Source organism: Canis lupus, chromosome 13 (genome assembly GCF_011100685.1).
Source record: "Canis lupus familiaris isolate Mischka breed German Shepherd chromosome 13, alternate assembly UU_Cfam_GSD_1.0, whole genome shotgun sequence".
NCBI classification, from domain to species: Eukaryota; Metazoa; Chordata; class Mammalia; order Carnivora; family Canidae; genus Canis; species Canis lupus.
Genome location: NC_049234.1, coordinates 6,760,798 through 6,785,831, shown reverse-complemented (window position 1 = coordinate 6,785,831; position 25,034 = coordinate 6,760,798). Strand labels below are relative to the sequence as shown.

Below are 25,034 nucleotides of genomic sequence, written 5' to 3'. Positions count from 1 at the left end.
GCTGAACTGTGCTATTAGTGAAAGGGTAAAAAGCCAAGGTTAGAGATTTTTTAATTTAAATGTCATTTGCAAATTAGTAGCTGAAGCTCTGCAAGTGGATAAGCTCCCTGAGGTACTGGGAGCAGAGGGAGAAGTGAAGAAAGGCCAGAGTCTTTTGGGAAACATGCACAGTAGTTAAAATCAAAAGAGCCAAGACCCAGGGAGATATGAGAAGTAGGAAAGTACCGTAGTCCTGAGCCTTGGTTAGAATAAATATTAAGAAGGAAGTGATCTTTCCCAATGTCAACCTCAGTGAAAAGAAATGTAAGACCTGACAAAAATGCATGCCTCAGTAAAATTATGAATTATATCACTGAGATGGTAAGATGAGAGGTTATGAGTGGAGTCCAATCAGAATACTCACAGTAAGGAAAAGTGCATTAGATTAGATTATTTTAAAGAGTATTTATTGAGTATCTATTATGTGCTAGAGGCAGAGGTCTAAAACTGAATTATACAAATTTTTAAAAGAAATCTATGTTCTCTGGAATCTCAACAAGAATTTGGATATGACTTTCAAATTTACTTCATTATTATATTTTAGAGGCTGTTTTGGTAAGGTTTCCCCAGAATTTACCATGAGACTGATTACAGTGCAAGTAGTCCACTGGGGAGGTAAGCTCACAAAATTTCAGTAGAGGTATGGAGAAGTAAGCAGGAAGGAAAAAGCAGGCTATAAGGAAGGCATTATATAGCCAACTGAAGGTCAATTCCACTGGCAAACTTTAAGAATTCTTTCCATTATGGAGAGGCAAGGAAGCAGGGGTATTTATCCACCAACTTCTGTCCTTCATTGATTGAACATTAGCCCAGGAAATATTAGTTCTCCAGCACTTCCAACTTGCCTGGCTTGCAGTGGGTTTGCTCCTGAGGCTGGGAAAAAATGTCATCTATTAGAAAGTCACATGTTTCCACTAAGCAACTTTTGACTATAAAGGTGAATGCTAGAGACATATGGGCGGGGGTGTATTTCCTATAGGTTTTGTACAACATGAAGCTTGAAGACTCTGTCAATGAATGGGACCTGAGATTGCTGGAAGAGTCAGAACAGAAAAGGGAGAAATGGAGACATCTAATAATTCTCTTATTTTCTATGATATGGAACAGAAACCTCTAGGTCTTTCCTCAACCACATTTTTATGATGGTAACTATCATAAAAAGTTTAAGGTGCAATTTAATGCCTGCATTATTTCATTATTAAGTCAATGAAATGTTGTCTATAGTACCTTTTATATGTGTATTTCCCATTTGTAGAATTCAATGTCACAAATGCCCTATGGGAAAATAAAACAATCTATCCTGATTGAACAGCTTCAATAAAATGTGACTTCTCTTCCAGATTTCATTTGTTGAACTTAACAGGTCGTGATGAATTTACTACTATGTAGTAAGTAACGTGAGACTATATTTATATTCTATTTATTTCGGTATGCATGTTGTGTAATTCCAGCAGTTGACTGTATTAGACTAGTTAGCTACTGACAGCTGATATATTCAAAAGCAAAAGAGGGCAAATGTCATTTAAATTCCAGATATCCAGTCTTCCAAACAGTCACTGTTATTTGACACCTATTAAGCACTCATCATGTGCTAACATAGCAGAAATTTAGCATATAACAAAGACCTTTGTCCTTAGAAGAAAATGGGAAAACTTCAAGGGAACAATATATAAATACAGAAATCCTAAAACACCTCCAAAACAAATACTGATCACAATTTAAAGTGATTTTTAAAATGCCTTCCTTGTCAGTAGTCCTTTGATATTTTCAATGAATAAAATTGCAAGACATTTAAAAACATTAAGTTTGTGTTACCTTGATAGGATTTAATGTAAGTTACTCCTTGGTGCAGATGTGGGACATTGGAGAGAAGGGTAGGCTCATTCACTGGCTAACAGTCCATTCAGGGGCATACAATTATACTTGAAAACCTGAAACTTCCAATGTATCATAGACCTTTGGAGTCTGTGATGCTTACTTTTTATGGGTCAACTTGGAGAGTATTTTGGATGAGACTAATTTGAATCAGTGAACTCTGGATGAAGACGATTGCCCTCTGTAATATATGGGTCTCATTTAACCAACTGAAGGCTTGAAAAGAACAAAAACACTGGCCTTTCCAAACAGCAAACTTCTTCTGCACCACTGGTTCTCCAGGGTCTCTGCCTACCAGTCTTTGTTTTGTTTTGTTTTCTTTAATATTCTATTTACTTATTCATGAGAGACACAGACACACACACAGAGGCAGAGACACAGGCAGAGGAAGAAAGGCTTCAAGCAGGGAACCCAACATGGGACTTGATCCCGGATCTCCAGGATCACACCCTGGGCCGAAGGTGGCGCTGAACCTCTGAGCCACCGGGGCTGCCCTGCCTACCAGTCTTTGGACTAGAACTGCATGTTGTCTCTCCTTGGTCTCCAGCCTGCTTGTGCACACAGAAGCCTGCTTGACTGGCCAGTTTCCATAATTACATAAGCCAATTCCTTACAATAAATCTCCTCTTCCCCCCTCTCCTTCTATCTCTCACTCTGACCCATATCTGCTCCAATGTATTAACTACATGTTGTTCCTGCCATTATTGGATCATCGAAACATGAAGTATCTAACAAGATCATGGAGTGTGGGCCGAAGAGTATTTATTTCTGTTTGGTGTGTTATATAATTCCAAGAATAACTTTTTGTCGAATCAATTTGCTTGGTGTGTCTATATAGCCTATATTCTTGAAATGTTCTATACACATCCAAATGCCTGGTCTGTAAAGGCTTCCTGCAGAAGGTGGCATATTGCTAATGCACTTCAAGATGGGAACTTGAAAGATATAAAAAGGATTTGACATCTGGCATGGTGACTCAATTAATTACTGTGTTGGATTAATTAGTGTGCTGAATCTCCTGAGCCAACACGATGAGTCTGAGTAGAGTTACATTACATTGGTTGGAGAATAAGCACTTTAGGAGTGTGCTAATTCCAAATCTGATTCAAAGTTGGGTAATGAAGGTTTAGAAGGCTATATATTTTATGATCAGGAAAAATTTATCTTCATGATATAAAATACATATTAAAGTACTGTCCAAATTATAGAGGTAATGAAACTGCAGGAGCCTTTAAATTAACTCGTAACAGCACAAATAGTCCGTGAAGCACCATAACAAATATTTTGCCTAAAGTAAGAAAAAAAGAGCACACTTCTAATCATGGCACATTTTCTCCAGAATTTTTTATAACTTTGGAATTTAAGTAAGGAAACCCTAAACAATTCTATCATACTCACATCATGTCACAGATGCTCTTGAGAAGAGAGTGTGGCATGGTCTTTAAAAGTGTAGATTCTGGAATCAAAAGCCCTGAGCCTTTAGTTTCTTATCCATAAAAAACAATTTTAAATAGATCCAAATTCACTGGTGTATTTTGAAGATTAAATGAATGAATCCATTTTGAATTCCTTATACAGTGGATAGGAAAGAATGCATATGTAGTATATGTTAGCCAATTGTTCTACAGCAGGAATGGTAGTACCAAGACATAAAATCAAAAGCAATTTCCAGAAAAGAATGTTATCACAAAAGAAAAATATTTTAAAGAGTATTTTGGCAAAGCAACCAAGTTTTTAAATAGAGAAAAATACTATAATATGAGGGAATAAACATGAATCAAATATTTAAACATGAAGGCAAAAGAAGAAAACTAGAGTGTTAAGTGATTTTCTATTAAAAAAACTATTATGCACTACTGTTCGATACCTTGAAGAGTATTCATAGTCGTCAAATAGCATTAAAAATTCTGAAAACTTTGTATTTATAAACTGAGTCCTTTAAAAATATTAAATATGGCATGAAATACCCATAGATTAGTACAGCAGTAGTTAAAAAAATCTAAGAAATAGGAAATTATTTCATTGAAAAATTTGCCTTTCACAAATAAGTTTATTTTCCACACATCACAATTTATCACATGCTAAAAATGTATAAAAGTACCATGCTACCTATATATATGTGTGTATATATACACACATACATAGATAGATAATTATATAAAGATTTATCAACAATTGAATTTTCATATAGATGTTATCTTGATATAATAAAAGGGAAAACATTTCTTTAACTTCAGTAATAGCTTTAGTTCAGTGGTAGTACACTTTTGTAGAAATATCAGAGAAATAACTAAAGCTTATGATGGTTACTTATCACTTATGTAGTGATAAGTAAGTATCTGATCTCCTAAAACATTTTTTAAGCAAAGCTAGAGAACCTATAGAAACCTCCAGATAAAATGGGTTTAGAATAGCATTTAATTCAACCTTTGATTTGTAGACAATCTTCCTGTTGCCTTTGCTTGAGAAATCTGTATGGTAAATATTGTTCTCTCAAAGGAGTCAAAAGAAGAGTCTATTAATACAACTCAACCAGCCAAAGACTGAAGTATTTGTGGGACCATCTCTCAAAGCCTTTTTGAAGTAGGTGCACTGGACCACTAAGAATTAAACTGTCCTGATTATTAAATATTCAGCTTGGCCTATCAACTTGTTTGGTTCTTAAATACATGTGAAAACTCCTACTTCATCTTTTTATGGACAAATGTGTGGATTTAGAAAGTAAAATAACTCCCTTGAATCTCCCATGTTGTTTAAAAGTTTAGTGACACAAATAGTTCCTATTTATTCCAATCATTACCTTTAGTCGAACCAATAATCTCTGTCTCATCCACATGGCACTGAATAAGCAGAGATCCGCACATACCAGTTTCTTTCGTGTAATAATTTGAAGACGACTTTCTTGCATGAAGGCAGGCAATGTTGCTGAGTTTAGTACATTTGTCAAAAATCCTCCGTGAGTTATGTCCCCACAGTGGACACTGAGTCATTTAGCAGCCATGAGATCTTCCCAGCCAAGGGGCATTTAGAAGGAAAGGCTTGGGATGCCTGGGTGGCTCAGTGGTTTAGTATCTGCCTTTGGCTCAGGGCGTGATCCCAGAGTTCCGGGATTGAGTCCCACATAGGGCTCCCTGTGGAGAGCCTGCTTCTCCCTCTGACTACGTCTCTGCCTCTCTCTCTGTGTCTCTCATAAATTAATTAATTACTTAAAAATCTTTTAAAAATTACAGGGAAAGGCTTTCATTTCATATATATAATTTGTAGATCTCTGAAATAATAGAAAACATTTGTCTCCCTAAGTTTTATCACTTGTATTATCACTTAAAGAGGAAAAATCCTAATGTCCTAATCCCTGGAATTTGTGAATGTTACCTTACATGGCAAAAAGGAGTTAAGAAAGCAGATGGAATTTAAATCGCTAATCAGCTGACCTTACAATAGGACCATTAGCCTAGATTACCCGGGTGGGCCCACTAGAATCACAGATGTTCTTAAATGTGAGGGAGGGACACAGAAGACTCAGAGTCAGAAGGTGGATATGAGGAAGACTCAGTCAGCCATTGCTGGCTTTGAAGATGGCAGGGGGCCATGCCTCAAGAGATGTCGGCAGCCCTGAGAGCTGGAAAAGAGAAGGAAACAGATTCACCCCCAGAGACTCCAGAGAGGAATTCAGCCCTTCAGATACTGGATTTTAGCTGGCTGAGATTCATTTCAGACATCAGACCTGCAGAATTGCAAGGTGATACACTTGTGTTGTTTTGAAGCCACTAAGTTGGTGGTAGGTAATCTGCTACAGCAGCAGTAGAAAACTAAAATGTCCAATTAAGACATGAAGTTTAAATGTACCCACACATCCCATCTTTCCACTACTTTTCAAAACCTTGAATTCCTCACTTATCCATATAATCTTACCTAGAGGATGATTTTACAGAGACTTTCCAGAGAAGGTAACAAAAATTATGATGCTAATCATTCATCTTTGCTTTTTTTTTTTTTTTTTAATTTTTTTTTATTTGTGATAGTCACAGAGACAGAGAGAATGAGGCAGAGACACAGGCAGAGGGAGAAGCAGGCTCCATGCACTGGGAGCCCGATGTGGGATTCGATCCCGGGTCTCCAGGATCGCGCCCTGGGCCAAAGGCAGGCGCTAAACCGCTGCGCCACCCAGGGATCCCCATCTTTGCTTTTAAAGGTACAAATAATATTGCTGAGGAATAACAAGGTTGTTTATTTCTTGTTCTTCATGTAAACCTGTAATGTATGACAATTAATTTGTGTCACTTAAAAATAAACGCATTTGTATATATTATTAAGTGTGAGTAGTATTAGTCTGGCTAAGCAGATAAAGCAACAACCTTATAAATTACCTTACTAAACAACCATTTAGTATGATTAACCTGTTTCCTTCTAAATTCTGTGTGTATTACTCTCAGAGACAAACCACTTGGAAAATATCCAAGTTTTGTGGTCCATGAAAAAGAAAAAACAAACTGTTATTTTTAGTGATTTCCCTGGGAAGCAGGCAGAGATAATTTCTGAGCTATGACAAAATACTGAGTCAACCAACTCAGAACATCCACCTACCAAGGAATTATTATTCAGGTCCATCTTCCCAGCAAATGGCCCCCATGTTGTTCCCACAGGAAGTTGCTGTCGACTCTGGATTTTCCGTTCCCCATCTTTCTGAAATACTTCCAGCTCTCCTGCAGACAATGAAAACAAGAGGTGTTTAGGGCACTTTCACATGTGCTTTACCTACAGCCTCCTCTTTTTCTAAGTTTGCTTTACACACATGGTATTCTCCGGATTCATATTAAGAGAATTAATTATGCTTGTCTGAAAAACAACTGATCTTATTATCCGAGAGGTAAATAAAATTTGCCCTGATAATTGTATTTAGATTTAGTCCAATTTCTTCCTTGCACTTTTTCACACACATTGTCAACAGACGTCAATTCTATGTAGCAAGTCCCAAAGAACCCGAAATAATAACACTACCTCAAAGAGCACTGCTCTAATGCTAAAACAGTTAGACAAAAGAAAGTTACGACAATGGCTCAGAATTAAAAATCTTATATTTGATGACCAATGTAACTAAAAATTATAACTAATGATATATACCTTATGCAATGTTATTATAGTTACTTAAGACTCATGGGGAGCATCTGGAGAAATTTGAAAGCACTTGGTAATTTTCTGAAATCACTACTAGTTTCAAGGGATCAAATATCTACAGGTACAAAAAGTAGATATGTACACCTTTTCCCAAGTAAGAAAAATGTTTCATCAAATTCATTATCTTTTTATATTTGGTACTTGATATAGATTCTATGTTACCCAAAGAGTTTGGACAGGAAACATTTATGAAACAGCCAGTTTTGGATGGTCTTCCTTTCATTCCCTCCAAACTATTACATTAAGATCATAAAAGGGAAATAGGAAGTAAAGACATTATTCACACAGGCATAAAGTAGGAATTCATCAAATGCTTTTTAAGAAATTTATTTAACAGATACATGAATTAATAAAAAATAAATAAATGAAAACTTCAAAACTTCAGAGAATGACCATCAGCCTAAAAACTGCTTGGGATAAACAAACCAACAAAATCCCCATCAGGAATTGGAGTCTTTCTCTTTAAATAATTATATCTATAATATTTATGTCCTGGCAGTATCACCATAGCATATTATCATAGCAAAAGGTTTATATTTTAAAATATTAATCTTAAAAATATAATTTATTCATTTTTTATTGGCACATCTTCCTAACCTGCTCAAGAGTAGACATGAAAATGGGAAGGAATGGATTAATAAAAGTATAAATAAAAACCCACATATAACAGATAGCCAAGAAAAGTTCTAAATAAAACAGAATGCATTCAGTAATTACATTTTCTAAGTGATCTATAAGTCATGATAGGTAATATATTATAAAAGTTTTGCCTTGGGATCCCTGGGTGGCGCAGCGGTTTAGCGCCTGCCTTTGGCCCAGGGCGCGATCCTGGAGACCCGGGATCGAATCCCATGTCAGGCTCCCGGTGCATGGAGCCTGCTTCTCCCTCTGCCTCTCTCTCTCTCTCTCTCTCTCTCTGTGACTATCATAAATAAATAAAAAATTTAAAAAATAAAAAAATAAAAGTTTTGCCTTATTCTGGCCTTAAGTTCTTCTCAAGTCTATAACTTTAAATATGCAGATTTAATCTTGATGTTTTCCAAAGATTTTACTTATTTGAGAGAGAGTGCGAGCAGAGTGAGGAAAGAGGCAGAGGCAGAGGGAGAAGCAGACACACCGCTAAGCAGGGAGCCTATGTGGGGTTCCATCCCAGGACCCTGAGATGATGACCTGAACAGAAGATTGATTGAGCCACTCAGGCGCCCCTAATCTTGATGTTTTCAAAAGGAATACATCAACCTGAGTTCAGTTAGACCTTTCTTTATTCCTTTACATTTGTGTCACCTTTGTGTCACCTCTGTTTAACATCATTTAAAATACTAGGCATTATTTTTCACTTTTTTATTATTGCTCATCCTGAAAACCAAAATCAAAGTCAGCTAAACCACAGTCAGCTAAAATATTATGTCGTATTTTCTTTGTGTTCATATGAAAATATAAACTTATCTGTATTGAGATAATGAAGATACCATGAAAATAATCTCAGGTTCACAGTAAACAATGTCAAATCAAGGACGACACCTCCATTCTCCCTTCTTCTCTTCCACCCTTCCTCTCCCACTTGTCAAATATGCTAAAAATGGAAGAACTCATTAAACTCATTAAGACAGACAATGTCCTCTTTTTTCTTTTCATTCTGATATATTGGTAGCTAAAGATGATCAATAATTAGGAAAAATGGATCCCAAAAAAATTCTGTAAGTCTGAGCTTCTGAAATGTAGCTTTCTAAATAGAGCATTTGCACCAAATAATATATTAATGCTTAAGTAACAAATCCAGAGTCCAGGGAAAATGGAACATAAAAAATTAGTCTTCTGTAGGTAGAATAACAAACCCATTTCTGAGATTTTCCCCCTGAAAATGTTTTTCGTCCTTGTACAATCTTTTTGATTAGTGCATTGGAATCAAAGGCCTTATTCACAAAATTCTCCAAGGCAGAAGATAGCTAGCAACCTATTACGAAGTCAAGAAGGACTCTGGGAAATGTCCCTCAAAGCATGCATTCATATTCATATGTGATAATGTAGTTATTTCAATCTTTAAGATATTTTTTTCTGTTAGGAAAAAAACTGCTTAATTTCGGATAGTTCTTTGAATTTTTCAACCATACTTACTTAAATTTTAAGCAATTCCTTACAATTTACCATTTAAAGATAAAATACATTTCAATCCCTCAGCTAAACCCTCATTAAGAATGTTCTTTTCTACATAAAAGTGATGCCCAAATAATTTGCTTGTTTTTACACACTCAAAAAAAGTCATGTCACATTTAAGTGATACCAGAGAAATCAGAGGATCTTTGAAAACCTTTTAAAAAAAGTAATTCGTCCTCTCTTTCTGCCACTGACATTTTTCATTCGAAAAGGGTTCAGACTCAGTCAAACAGTGACTTCTTATCTGTACCTATGGATTTACAAGTAGGTCTTTCTTTTAATGGATTAAGAACTACAAACTTAGGGCAGATCATAAAGTGATACCTAAATATCGCCAATGTTCTTGAGGTGTCTTTGACTATGCATTAAAATTTTAAGCAAACCAAAACTACTTTTATGAGCTCTTAAACATGGCCATAACAGAAAGTCCAGTTAACTGTTCAAGCTAACAAGTCAATCTTTTCAACTTTATTAGGTAAACAGGCAAATCCCAGTCTCCTTTCTTGCTTATAAGGAAGTTATTTTGAGGTATGGAAAAATCCATTCTGTTGCTGAAGTAGTTAAATAAAAATACTCATTTATTCACAACAGTGTTAAAAAAAACCGCAAGCACGTTGCAAATAATTAGCATTTATACACTACCAAGGCTACCCGGGTTAATGATAGAGAATACGACACTGTATAAATGAAAGTTACATTCAATTTAACTTAGATTTTGGTTAACAATATATTTAATTTTTTTCAAAGATTAATAAGTGTAATGAAATAGAGGAAACATTATTGTGCTAAAAATAAGATTAACTTTTAGTCAACTGCATTCAATAACCAGCTAAATGGCCTTGAATAGAAAAATTCTTTTCTGAGTCTTTGTCATTGGTAAAGAGGGTTTTGTACTCACTTGTTACTTGGTAAGGTGCCCATAACACCATGATTTTCTCCCCCCAGATATATCATGAGAGGTAGAAAGAACACTGGGGTTGTAGGTCAAAGACCTGTGTCCAACAGTTCTATCATAAAAATGGATGTTTAATGAAAAGATCAAATATTCCCAAATCAGGAAACAAAAGTTCCAAATTTTGTTTGATTTGTTTATTCACTTTCTTTTGCCTCCATACATTAGTTTTTTGATTCTTTTATTCTACTAATATATATTTAGTATCTGTCTGTTAAATATCAGACAGTGGGTTATGGCCAAGCACAAAGCAACAAGCAAAACAAGCCTGGACCTTGGACAAATTTCAGGAAATGTAATCCATAAGGCTTGGGAAGTAGACATCATAGAACTTAGTGATTATTTAGATTTTAGGAGTTAAGGAAGGGAAAAATCTAACAATAATATTCGGGTATGTGGCTTAAGCAAATAGGCCAATGATCATGTATCTTTTGAGATAAAGAACACATGCAAAAAAAAAAAAAAAGATTTAAGGACAAGATGAGAAGTTATAGTTTGGAAATATTGAGGTTAAAGTGACTGTAAGGAAGGCAAGAGGTGATTTTAGGTGGGCAGGTACAAGCCTGGGACTCAGAAGCAAGGTCTTAACTAGAGTGGTAAATTTGGCATTTTATTCATTACTTAAAACTAGTTTTAATATGGTAATAAAAGCCGTAAGATTGTTCATCCAGGACAGAGTGTATCAAAATAAAAGAAGGAGGCCTAAGAGAGAGAGTTCTAAGGATCTTCAAAAGGCAGAGTGATAGAGGAACAGGAACAGAAAATTAGAAGTGGGGCACCTGGGTGGCTCAGTCGGTTGAGGTTTCAGCTCAGGTCCTGATCTCATAGGTGATGGGACTGAGCCCTGTTTCTGGGTCCATGCTCAGTGAGAGTCTGCTTGGATATTCTCTCCCTCTGCCCTTCCCCCATCCATTCTCTCTCTTTGTCTCTCAAGTTAAAGAAATCTTTAAAAAAGAAAAAAAAAAGAAAGAAATTTAGAAGTGCAAGAGAATAGAAAGTAGATAAAGCAGCCAATGGATTGATTGAGAATGTAAAGGAGGAGGGATGAATCAAGTAATCTGAAAATTTATGAAAGTAAGAAAATAACTGGAAAGATCTCTTTTGATGAGATGGAAATCATGGATATCTGGAGTGAAAGGAATTTTGCAAAATAGGAAGACAAAACACAGACTGGAATGAGTTCAAAAGTGAACTGGAGAAGAGTCAATTGAACAAGCCATGTTATCCTGAACACAAGCCATGTGATCCTGAACCCTTTGAACTTCAGTTTCTGCATACAGAATAGGAATTACAATATCTTCTTCATATGACTGCTGAGAGGATTAATTCACATAACACATGCAAAGTCCCTGATAAATATTTACTAATTCACCAAAAAGACACTGAAGCATTCTAAGAGCATGTCCACATACTTCCATCATCATCATATCTAAGAGGTTCTGTGGTCACAACCCCTCTTAAGTCTTCCACCCAAAATATACCCCACACCTTGGCTTATATCCCTATCAAATATCTCAAAGAGTCACTTTTCTTATCAGTATTCCCCAGGGTTCATCAAATCAGATGTAGATTACTGACCAGCTTCCAATTCAGGTTCCAAATCCCCATCAGGATAAACTTACTAAAACTCCTTGGTCACTCATTGGTACAAGTTCCTTCATGAGTTCCCTTTTGACCGTCCCAACTTGAGTACCTATGCCTGAATCTTTTTTTTTTTTTTAAGATTTTATTTATTTATTCATAGAGACAGAAAGAGAGAGAGAGGCAGAGACACAGGCAGAGGGAGAAGCAGGCATCATACAGAGAGCCTGATGTGGGACTCGATCCAGGGTCTCCAGGATCACGCCCTGGGCTGCAGGCGGCGTTAAACGGCTGCACCACTGGGGCTGCCCCCTATGACTGAATCTTAACCAAAATATTGCTCCACAGTGTCTTTCTGTTCTGCTCTCCAGAATATATTCTCTTCCCCTCTAGTCAAGAAAGACTTTATCTCTAAACCTTCCTCCTCATGTCCAGTTTAACCCCTACCTTTCTGAGAATTGTTCTTGCTACCCGACAGACACTCTGTACGGCTGGCTGCCTTGATAAAGTTTATTAGTGTTCCAAGATCGAACCAAAGCTTTTTCTCTTTCACCAGATGTCTCTGAACTCCAGACAAACTGTGTTCTCCTTTTCTAGTATGCCATGGCATTTATAATCCAATGCTACACAATTTTGCAGTTAATGATCCCCTAGTGCTTTCCCTTTGATAACCCTTTTCACCTCAACAGGAATATAAGCCTCTTGAACTACAAGTATAGTTTTTTAATTTCTGTTTATCCTTTGGTAATCAATATCATTTGTGACATGTGATCATTGCAAAATACAAATTGAACATAGTTGATTGGATGAAGATTTTCTTAAGTTCACAGATTTAATTTTAGGACAGTTAAAGTTTATTTTAAGGACAAAAATAACTTTCTTCATATGTGTCTCCTCGTTGTATTACAATAATCATATATTTCATTTGCTCAGCATTTTACTACATTATGTTACCTCATCTGTGAAATATGGAGCAGGATGAAAAATGAAGATTTTTCCTCTTAGCCAGTTCATATTTTTGCAGCTATTCCTCAAAAAGAAGTCCTCCCCCCCCCCCCCCTTTTAACATGCTGGGTAAGTTTACACAAAATATTTGAGACACATAGGATGGACTAATCAATTTTGGTAAAAGATAATATTGTTAGTGCTGAGGGCTGTTTCTCTTATCTTCTTGATAATGCATACTTTTAAAAGTCTGTGATTACTCAAAGACTTATGATAGCCTCACTTAAAAAAAAAAAAAAAAAAAAAAAAAAGCCCTAAGTCCAAAATCACTACCAAACATACTGCAGCTTTTAAGATATCAAACCACTTCTTTGCGCAAATAAAAGAAATTCACTGGTGGAAAGAAACACTTAAAGTCAAGAGAGATATCCTCAAATCTTATTTTGCTGAAGGTACAATCAAGCCATTGTTTGTTTCTTTTAAATAGGGCCCTTTTGATGCCTCTTTAGAAAGCAAAGTATATGAAAACTGTAGTATACGACAGGGGAACAGACAAGATGTAGGCCTTTTAGCATGGTTATCAACCATCATGCTTCAACTGAGTCCAGTGTTAAGTTGATGACATAAACGCATGTGGTATTTACAGAACATCCCTTAACTCCAGCCTCGGATTCCATAGAAGGACATGGTTGCAAATAAATGAGACTACCGAAGATCATATTTCATTTGCTAAAAATAAAATTTGGATTGGTTTGAACTTGTTTTTAAATATATAACCAAATTTTAAAGCAGGCCACATGAATTAGCTCCTACGTTTATCAGGCCTAACTATATAACAGAGAAGGCTAGAGCGTCAGAACCCATATTTATATTTTCTCCATGGTTGGAAAACATTATACATCATGGTATCAAACATGGACAGCCCTGAAGTCATGCTGAGTTCAAAAAGCGCTGAAAGATTCTAAAAATCTCAAAACATTTTCAAAGTCAGCCAAGGTGGCTGAAGTATGGAAGAGCTCTCGCTATTTTATGGTTTAACCGTTTGACAGCTGCCCGCCAGATACATAAGAGGGTTAGATGATCATTTCACTGCTGATTATCTTCACAGCCAAACTGCAGTTTTGTCACTAGATGCGTGTTTTCGCAGGCATTAATAACAGCATGTTTCATCTGCATTTTAAGACAAATAATGCCATTTATATTATGCTATGTTGAGCCATCTCGAAGCATAGTTTGGCACAGGAAATGATAGTTCTTGGTAAGTGGCTACAAATCGCCTTATAGGGGTACCTTTTCTAATTTTCCTTCTCAATTTTTGAGTCATACAGTCATAACACACACTAAACTACAGTTTTGAACATAAACTTGAAATACGACATTCCCTATTCAAGTACTCCAGTCAAACCCTGATAAATCAGGCTGGCCATGCAGTGATCTTATCCCTTCTGACTCTTTAATAAATCGAACCTTGTAAGTTCGTACTGTTGGAAGTTGTCACTAAATGAAATTGTGACCTTATCCGGCGCATGAACTTATCCTGCTGACAACTACATTTATTGTGTGGATAAGAAAGGGAAAAAAAGAAAAAAAGAAAAAAGAAAAAAATGAGATATTTGATAATTCTGATCTTAGCCATATGTAACTCTAACAGATGGGATCTTTTTGATGTTCCATTAATGATTTGCCAAAGATGAGTCTCTACTTAGAGAAAAATGCTAACCCTAGGTAAGTGCTGGGGGCACTGCAGATGTTATTAAAAGTGCATGAAAAGGTACTGGGTGACGGCAGTGAATCAGAAGCTATTAGACTAACACAAAGAGCCCTGAATTAGCTTGTAATTGCACTGGAAAAGATAACATAATGGTGGTGGCAAAATAGAAACATTCCCTTTGCATGCATTCAGTGCCTAAAAACTCCAAAATAAGACACTGGAATTGTCTAAAACCCAGAGGAAGTTAAATCACTGTATTTCTCAAGAATAAAAAAGCACTCTTTGGCTACAGTTTCTAAAACATCATAGAAAACAATGTGTATAGCATCAAGAGGCAAGTTTACATGCATATGCTACCATATATCCACACGTATACAAACTCAAGATTGTTTCACTTCATTATTCTGGCTGGTTTTAAGAAAGAATTCTGAGGCTATGATAGGTCTGGATATTCTTTCTATCATAGAGCCTACTGAAACCTGCAAATCACCATTTTCAAGAGAGAGAAACAGAAGAGATAAAATGTGGTCCTAGGTAGTAAAGTAGAAAATTCAAGATGTTTTTAGAAACAAAATCATGATCTGAAATAAAACTAGAAAGCCTTCACCTGCATACTCACATACAAAATTAAGTTTTATATGCAGAGACCAAGTTCAAGATTGGGGAAAAAATTGCCATGTTTTGCCCTTTGCTCTTTGGTCTATTTACACAAACAGAAAATCAGCTCATCCCAGGTGTCTGAAAATATTCACCTGGAGTGTGACTGGCTCTTGCAAATGTTTGGAAGTGTCACTGGAAGGAGGAGCTGCAGTTTCTGGACTCTTTTCAGCTGCTGGAAGGAAGGAGGAGGGAGTCACCACTCTTGCTCAAGAAACCTGGCACAGTATGTTTCTTTGCTGCCAGAAACCCTCCCTGACCTTCCAGACACTACTCCTTGTCACAGGCTGACCCAATACCACTTCCTGATTCAAATCTTGAGGCACAGAAGGAGAATGCACTTTGGAAGGTTAGGGAGGAAACATCATAGATGAGAGGTCTGGACTAGCAGATATAAAAAACAGCAGCAGAGAAGCAACATCCAAAAGTTAGTTGACGAGCAGGAGGTCCAGAGAAGGGTCAGGGCCTGGAGGGCAGTGGTGAGACAGAGAAGGCCTGTTCTCTCCAGGAGGGAAAACTGTAAAGGGGAAACTCTGGGTACAAATCAGCCATAGATTCTGTTCGACTAAACAGAACTCAGAAAGAGCTTTTCTTTTTTTTTCTTTTATTTATTCATTCCTGAGAGACACAGAGAGATGCAGAGGGACAAGCAGACTCCCTGTGAGGAGCCTGATGCAGAACTCGATCCCAGGATCCCAGGACCCCAGGATCATGACCTGAGCCAAAGGCAGGCGCTCAACCATTGAGCCACCCAGGCACTCCCAGAAATAGTTTTTTTTTTTTTTTTTTAAGATTTTATTTATTTATGAGAGAGAGAGAGAGAGCAGAGAGAGATCCCTGCTCCATGCAGGGATCCTGATGTGGTACTCGATCCCGGGACTCCAGGATCACGCCCTGGCCAAAGGCAGGCACCAAACCACTCAGCCACCCAGGGATCCCCCCAGAAATAGCTTTTAAAGAACATTTGTGGGCAGCCCGGGTGGCTCAAGGGTTTATAGCGCCTGCCTTCATCCCAGGGCATGATCCTGGAGACCTGGGATCGAGTCCCATGTCAGGCTCCCTGCATGGAGCCTGCTTCTCCCTCTGCCTGTGTCTCTGCCTCTCTCTCTCTCTCTCTCTCTCTCTCTCTGTGTCTCTCATGAATAGATAAAATCTTTAAAAAAAATAAAAATAAAGAACATTTGCTATAGAGCATCAGTGGGCCTGATCAATACTTGCAGTTCTAAATTTTAGGCAACGTTGACTTCCGTATGTTAAAATTGCATATTTTCTCATAAGTTACATTTATTAATTTAGAAAAAGATAGCTGGACTCAATGGAACTCTTCACAGGTCACTGCTGTTATTGAAATGCCACTGGCCTGCTAGGTATTTCTTTAGCTCCATAACCGGATATAGTCATTTGTTTCCCACTCATGTGTGTCATATTAATCCAGATACAGTCATTTGTTTCCTTGGAGTTTTTTTACATTGTGAAATGGTGTAGATGGAGATGAAAAGAAATATATTGATGAGCTTGAACAGATAAACATTCTTAAAGATTGTGATTAAACCTGGAAGGAAAGGTCTCCATTTGGAATGAGGAGGTGATTTGGGGGGCCACGATATTAGAGCGCCAAAGGATGGCAGAATGACTTGACAAATAAACAAATAAATGTGAGGGAAATGATAGTTCTACTTTGAAAGTCTTTAATCTAATCCAGGGAAGTAACAGTGCTCTATGAAGTACTCTCAGCCAAGAATAGAAATGTGCAGAAGATTAGTCTAAAAGTGATAGTTCATTATTGATTTTAAGTTTTTTATCCAATGAACAAGTACTAGTATCACTTTTTAAAAAGAGTTTCAAAAAATAGGTGGGCTATAGAACGATAAAGAGACTAAAAATTTGGCATGTTAACAATGAATATAGATCCTAGGATACTTGAGTTCATACCTCAGATGACGACCAATTCACCACATAGTATATTGAAATGTTTTGTGAAATCTTGATGTGGGTCCCCAAATTTGGGAGAGTAAATCCTGTGCAATACTAAACTGTATCAGTCACTTAATTCCCTTACTGTATGGCATCTTTAATAAATACAATAAATATTGGTTTGAAAATGCCTTCATCTACAGAAAGATTTAATATGTAGGCTATGATGCCAGCACAAAGTTTTGATTTCTAGACTTTGAACTCATATTGCTGAAAATATTGCTAATATCATAAAACACTTGCTAAAGATTTAGCAATATAATTGCTAAAGATCAAGCAAGCTGCTGTCATTTACTCATAATTATGGAGGCTTTTAATAATGCTTGTGTATCTTCACAGATATATACATTTGTAAGTTATACATAACTGATAAGAGTAATTTGGCCAAAAGCAGCTTCCTTGACACTCTACTTTTTGGGTACAATCATAGTCAATCTTTCTGTATTTCAAAGGCATTCGCTGTGTGGTATATTGCTTTAAATACCCATCATTAGTGTTATGCTTAAACCCTACCATTTTTTGGAAGTCTATCCATTACCCCCTAAATGAACACCTCCTGATTCATACAGCTTCTCCTTGCTGGAAGTTCAGAGGTGAACTCCTACATTATTAACTCTAATATTTTTCATCATTGTCTTCCATAGTGATCTGTATATTTATTATCTCTCTACATGGTACTTTCTATATACTCCACAAAGCTTTGTACCTAGTAGTTGTAGAAGCTATATATTATCTTCACTGCCTTGGGTTAAATCATTGTTTCTAAGGAGATCTTTAAATCAATCAACATCATACATACTACTTTTTCACTTTATAATACAGGATTTAATAGTTCCCCGAGAAGTAAATACAGTAGGTATAATTTTGCCATCATATTTACTGGGCTAGGGCTCAAAATTAAAATAACTTATTTATGTCACAAAATCAGTAGTGAAACTAGGACTCCCAATCCTATTTTGCTGGTGCTCTCATGCTCATTTCAGTTTATCGGACTGCCTCTTTTAAGAAATTTTAACAACTTAACTAGGTGGAAGGATTGACCTCAAGCCCTAGTATCATATCAGCAACCATTAGAATGGATTCATTTATAAGATTAGCTGCCAGTCAATTTGGAAAGCAGAATGTGAGTGCCTGGGGGAAGGGGCCACAGGGTGAGTTTTGAAGGAGGCAAGGTGGTAGAAAAGATTAAACAAACAAAACACTGAGAAAGCATTACAGGGCGGAGTGGCAAAATTATTGTTTGATTATCAGAGTTCACAATAAACTTTTACATTTCTGTCCCAAAAATTTCAGAGAGAAGAAATATGAGGTACATGGTTTTAAAACAGTGGAGTTTCTCCTCTTCCCTCTGTCCTTTATGATTATTCTTGAGAGAAAATAGGTATGAAATAAATAAAATAAAAACTTGAAAATCTAATTAAATATATCACATCAGTACTAACATAAGAAATGACATAAGCTCTTCTTCATAATAATACAGAGTATAAAAGACATTTTGAACACTCTAAAACAACTCCCCGGACCTTTTCATTTGGTTGCTAGCATTTTCTCTGAAGAAAACTTTCTGATGTGTAATTGTACATGGTGATTGCAAACTAGACTATGTGATGCTATCATGTTCTCCGGGCTGTGAAATATTTCTATATCCTACATTTAGCACTCAGTGAGCTAAGTAGTATATGTACTCTGTGCTGTGATATGTATATGTTATTCCTCTTCAGTTCCTCTCTCTTTTTCCTTTACCTTCCTTAGATTTGCTCCTTTCCAACATGAATATGAGACACAGAAATGCCAAACCTTGAAGGAGGAAGAAAAGGAAGGAGAGAGGGAGAGAGGAAGAAAGAGAGAGAAGGAGGAAGGAAACCAGCTAGGCAGGCTGGCAGGTATTATTACTCATGAGTGTAGTTTCCATATATTTAGAACTTGTTGCACAGGTCTACGGACTGATCCCTTCCTTCACATACAAGCAACTGCCTCTGAAAACATCATTTCTGTGGAGGGACCCCTCATAGGAAGTCTTACCTATGCTCATCTGGGGCATGATCCAATAAAGCCATGATATCTCTCAGCTTTTGCAGGCAGAATTATTTTCAAGAATATTTCTATTTATAAAACCGCACTCAACAAAACTTAATTTTAAGTATATACTCATTTAAAACTGACAAAAGTTTCAATAGGTTAATCTCTTTTATAAATGAACACAATACAATGTTAGCATGGACATATAAACACATCATTATTTGCAAATAAAATTGCTTGTGAGGCAGAGGGTCAATGAACTAGAAAGAATTGCCTTGAGATAAAATTAATCCCGGGTTGGAAGAAACAAATGACTGGAATTTGTTGTAAATAACAGTTTTAAGAACATAGAAATTATAGCTGATGGTAAGCGTTTCTGTTCAATATTGTAAATATATTAATTTTAGATAAAATAAATAGTATTTGCCTTTCTTTTGCTGTTTCTTTCTTTTTTAACATACAGTGCTTTATTAATTTCAGGTGTACAATATAGTGATTCAAAACTTCCATACAACACTTGGTGTTTATCACAGTAAGTGCACACTTTAGTCCCCATCACCTATTTCACCCACCCCCCATCTGCCTCCCCTTTGGTAACCATCAGTTTGTTCTCTATAGTTAAAAGTCCATTTCTTGATTTGTCTCTCTCTCTTGCCCTTTTTCCTCCTTTGCTTATTTGTTTTCTTTCTTAAATTCCACAAACCAGTGAAATCATATGGTATTTGTCTTTCTCTTATTTTGCTTAGCATTATATTCTTTAGCTCCATCCATGTCATTGCAAATGTGAAGATTTCATTCTTTTTGGTGGCTGAATAATATTCCATTATGTATTATAATATATATTTTATATTCATAATTAGAGATCTATCTATCTATCTATCTATCTATATATATATATATATATCACATCTTCTATGGACACTTGGGCTGCTTCCATATCTTGGCTATTATAAATAATACTGCTATAAATATAGGGGTGCATACATACCTTTGAATTAATTTTCTTATATTCTTTGGGTAAATACTCACTAATACAATTAATGGATCATAAGAAAGTTCTATTTTTAACTTTTTGAGGAACCTGTTTTCCAGAGTGACTCCCCTAGTTTGCATTCCCACCAACAGTGCAAGAGGGCTCCCCTTTCTCCACATCCTCATCAACACCCGTTGTTTCTTGCATTGTGAATTTTAGCCATTCTGATAGATGTGAGGTGATATCTCACTGTAGTTTTGATTTGCATTTCCACGATGGTAAGTAATAATGAACATCATTTGATGTGTCTTTTGGCTATCTGCATGTTCTCTTTGGAGAAGTCTGTCCATGACTTCTACCCATTTTTTAATTGGATTATTTGTTTTGTTGGGTGTTGAGTTATATAAGTTCCCTAAATAATTTGGATACTAGCCCTTTATCAGATGTGTCATTTGCAAATATCTTCTCCCATTCTGTATGTTGCCTTTTAATTTTGTTGATTGTTTCTTTTGCTGTGCAGAAGCTTTTTATTTTGATGTAGTCATGATAGTATATTTTTTGCTTTTGTTTCCCTTGCCTCAGGACACATATCTAGAAAAAAGTTGCTATGGTTGATGTCAAAGAAGTCACTGCCCATGTTCTCTTTTAGGATTTTTACGGTTTCAGCCTCACCTTTAGGTCTTTAATCTATTTTGAATTTGTTTTTGTGTATGGTGTAAGAAAGCAGCTCAGTTTCTTTCTTTTACATGTATCCATCCAGTTTCCCCAACATCATTTGTTAAACAGACTGTCTTTTTCCCACTGGATATTCTTTCTTGATTTGTTGAAGATTAATTGTCCATATAATTGTGGGTTTATTTCAGGGTTTTCCAGTCTGTTCCATTGATCTAAGTGTTTATTTTTGTGCCAGTACCATACCATTCTGATGATGACAGCTTTGTAATGTAACTTTGTAATGTATGCTGCCTGCAGCTTTGCTTTTCTTTTTCAAGATACCTTTGGCTATTCAGGTTCTTTTCTGGTTCCATACAAATTTTAGTATTGTTTGTTTTAGTTCCATGAAAGATGCTACTGGTATTTCGATAGGCATTGCATTAAATGCATAGATTGCATTTGATAGTATAGCATGAGCATGGAATGTTTTTCCATTTCTATGTGTCATCTTCAATTTCTTTCACCACTATTTTATAGTTTTCAGGGTACAAGTCTTTCACCTCTTTGATTAGGTTTATTCCTAGGTATCATTATTTTGGGTGCAATTGTAAATGGGATTGTTTTCTTAATTTCTCTTTCTGCTGTTTCATGATTAGTATATAGAAATGCAAAGATTTCTGTACTTTGATTTTATATCCTGCAGCTTTACTGAATTCGTTTATCAGTTCTAGCAGATTTTTAGTGGAGTCTTGTGGGTCTTCTATATATAGTATCATGTCATCTGCAAATATCGAAAAAGTTTTACTTCTTCCTTACTGATCTGAATGCTTTTTACATCATTTTGTTGTCTGATTGCTGTGGCTAGGACTTTCAGTACTATACTGAATAAAACTGGTGAGAGTGGACATCCTTGTCTTGTTCCTGACCTTAGGGGAAAGTCCATTAAGGATAATGTTAGTTGTGGATTTTTCATATATGGCCTTTATTATGTTGAGGTATGTTCCCTCTTAACCTACTTTGTTGAGGGTTTTTATTATGAATGGATGTTGTACTTTGTCAAATGCTTTATCTGCATCTATTCAAATGATTATATGATTTTTATCCTGTCTGTTATTGATGTGATATATTACATGATTGATTTACAAATATTGAACCACCTTGCAACCCAGGAATAAATGCCATTTGATTGTGGTGAATGATTTTTTTAGTGTAATGCTGGATTGAGTTTGCTAATATTTTGTTGAGGATTTTTGCATCCATATTCACCAGGGATATTGGCCTGTAGTTCCCTTTTTTAGTGGTATCTTTATCTGGTTTGGATACGACAATATAGTATTTCTAAAAATTGTTGGAAAAGATCTTGTAAGCTGCCTTCATCTTAAATAATGCTAGCCTTTTCTTAAAAATTTCCTATACTCTTTTTTGATAATTTCACAAACTCCTGAAACTGAGATAACAATACTAGCCTTACTAGAAGCCATCACCTCAAGCTCTAAAATTCAGAGAGATGAGCTCATCTTTAAGTGTCTCTATTATGTCCTCTCAGTTTACAATGCTTGGCAATAGAAGGAATCCTTTCATCGCTGATTCCTCTGACAAACCAGATGCAGTTACTTATTCTCTAACAGATGAACAGAACACATTCAGAACTGATAGTGTGATTCTTGATACTAGAGTCAGGCACCCAGAAGTAACCACAATTATCTAAGATACATATATAATGCAAGAAGTGCTCTTCTTTTAAAAAAAAGTCTAGACTTTTAACATCATAATTATTATTCGATGACATGTATTAGGATACTCACACAGTCAAAAAGGCATTAAATTTAAAGGCTATCTACAAAACTCTATGTAAATGAGTAATGAGTTGCCTACAAATACCATCAGCTTTTGTAAACAAATGTTAGAAGCTAGAAAGTATGTTTGGAATGATGTATATCTGTCATATATGTATAAATGTGTCACCTGATGACATCCTTCAAAAAAGGCTTTTTTGTTTTGTTTTTAGAAGAAAGATGGGTAAAAAATGCAAAGAGTACTTGCACTAAGCTACCCAAACAGTAAGTTATGACTGATTTTCTCTCTAGCTTCTTTAACTTAAAACCACAGGTAGTAAAAAAGCATTCTGTGTATTCATTGTAATTTCTTTATATTACCTTAAATATTGGTTATTTGCAATAGAGTTAATATACAACAGATATAATCCTGCAGAAATAATTATGCATGGGTTTAAACTAGGGTCAAAATAATGTAAGAGCAAAGACGAAACATCTTACCTCCAATTTGTAATAATAATTTATATTTTCTCCCCCGCCAAATGCATGAGTGCTGCACAATTTTTTATTTTCTGATATGATGAATCACACTAAAAATAGGAAGCCATGATACTTTTTATGAGCATACTGGAAAATAATCACATATATAGATAATAAGGAGATGAACAATGGGACATCATTAAATTAGATTTAACAAATCCTTACAATGACTTCATAAATCATTAAGAGTGGGGATTATATGCTTTCAGGATTCAATAATTCAGATCATATGAGAAAAAAGTTTATGGATCATCTTGAAAATCAGTTTATATTCCCTGGATATCCACTGACTTCTGGCTACTTTGATGCCATGGGCATCAATTGAATTTCTTAATTGTTCTTCCAAAGTTTCTTGTGAACATGAGATCATATGTGTAAAAGACTCAACATAGTAAGTATTCAATAAATATTAAAATTTTACCTTAGTATTTCATAATTGAGAAGGAAAGAAAAGCACATAGGTAATAATTACTTGTATCCAACATATAGACTTGCTTGATAATCATAATTACCCAAACTAGAACTAGCTTTTACCCAGAATCACTTTAATTCCAGATAAAAAGGATGGAGGCATAAAATATCCTACTGAATCCAACAGATGACAGGAACAGGTCCCAGAGCTGATTCTACCTACATACGTAATGGAGAGCTTCAGCCCAAAGTGACCCCATGCTGGTATTTCTTTTAAACTTCAGAGTTAAGCCAGGCAAAGGTATGTAGTTGTGAAGGTTAACATCAAAGGTGAGTCACCCATTCCATTTCTAGATAACTAAGATTAACTGTTCCACTGACATTATCTTTTTTTTTTTTTTAAGATTTTGTTTATTCATGAGAGACACAGAGAGAGGCAGAGACATAGGCAGAGGGAGAAGCAGGCCCCCTGCAGGGAACCCGATGTGGGACTCGATCCCAGGACCCCAGGATCATGCCCTGAGCTGAAGGCACAAGCTCAACCACTGAATCACCCAGGCATCCCCACTGACATTTTCTTGATATAGATTTCCCAAAAGGAGAAAATAAAGAACTTGCTAATACATTAGTGAAAAAGAAGCTTAATTAAAACAATTAGAAAGTATTTATCCTTACTATTTATCATTAGATTTTTTTTTTTCATTTCCCTCTTCAATGCTCTCAATTATAGAAAAACCATCTCAGCGGTTGAGCATCTGCCTTCAGCTCAGGGCGTGATCCCGTAGTCCCAGGATTGAGTCCCACATCAGGCTCCCTGTACGGAGTCTGCCTCTCTCTCTCTGCCTGTGTCTCTGTTTCTCTCTCTCTATGTCTCTCATGAATAAATAAATTAATTTTTTTTAAATGAAACATTTATTGAATGCTTATTCTCTTCCAGACATTATATTGAGTCCTCTACCTAATGGTCTCTCTTTTCACAACAAACTTAAGAAGAGCATCTGGGAAATAAATTGATGCCCGTGGTAAATCACTCAAATGAAAGTAAAAGCATCTTTATTAGTTGTCATAATCTCTTTTTTTAAAGATTTTATTTACTTATGAGAGACAGTGTACACGTGCATGAACAAAGGAGGAAGAGAGGGGGATGGAGAAGCAGACTCCCCACTGTGTGGGTAGCAGAACACAGGGCTAGATCCCGGACCTCAAGATCATGACTTGAGTGGAAGTCAGACACTTAACCAACTGAGCCATCCAGGCACCCCATAATCTTTTTTTATAACACTTTTATTTATTTTTCTAAGTTATTTAGTGTAGATGTACATATTATCTCCTTTTTCTTTTTAACTCAAGAGAACACTCTGACTCAAATTGACGCAATTAAGTCACTAAAGTGACTTAATAGAGTCAATAAAGGAAAGAAAAGTTGATCAGGATTAAAGAATAGCTACTATCATGTAATACATGAGAGACAGATACTAGGAAGAAACAGAAGTCTCTAACACTGCTATATCGAATAACAATGATTAAATGTATAATGGAGAGTTACCTTTAAGTCATGGACAATACTAATTTCTCGATGGTAAAAATGGCAATATTCCA

At 36.0% G+C, this 25,034-nt stretch overlaps 1 protein-coding gene across 1 annotated transcript in view; it reads right to left on the bottom strand.

Annotated features, from left to right (window-relative positions):
* Positions 1-25,034, bottom strand: part of ZFPM2 (zinc finger protein, FOG family member 2) — a 360,422-nt gene that overhangs the window by 221,426 nt on the left and 113,962 nt on the right. Inside the window, exon 4 of the mRNA NM_001128186.1 lies at positions 6,499-6,617. Coding sequence (NP_001121658.1) covers positions 6,499-6,617 — 119 coding nt within the window. The remainder of the gene's footprint in view (positions 1-6,498; positions 6,618-25,034) is intronic.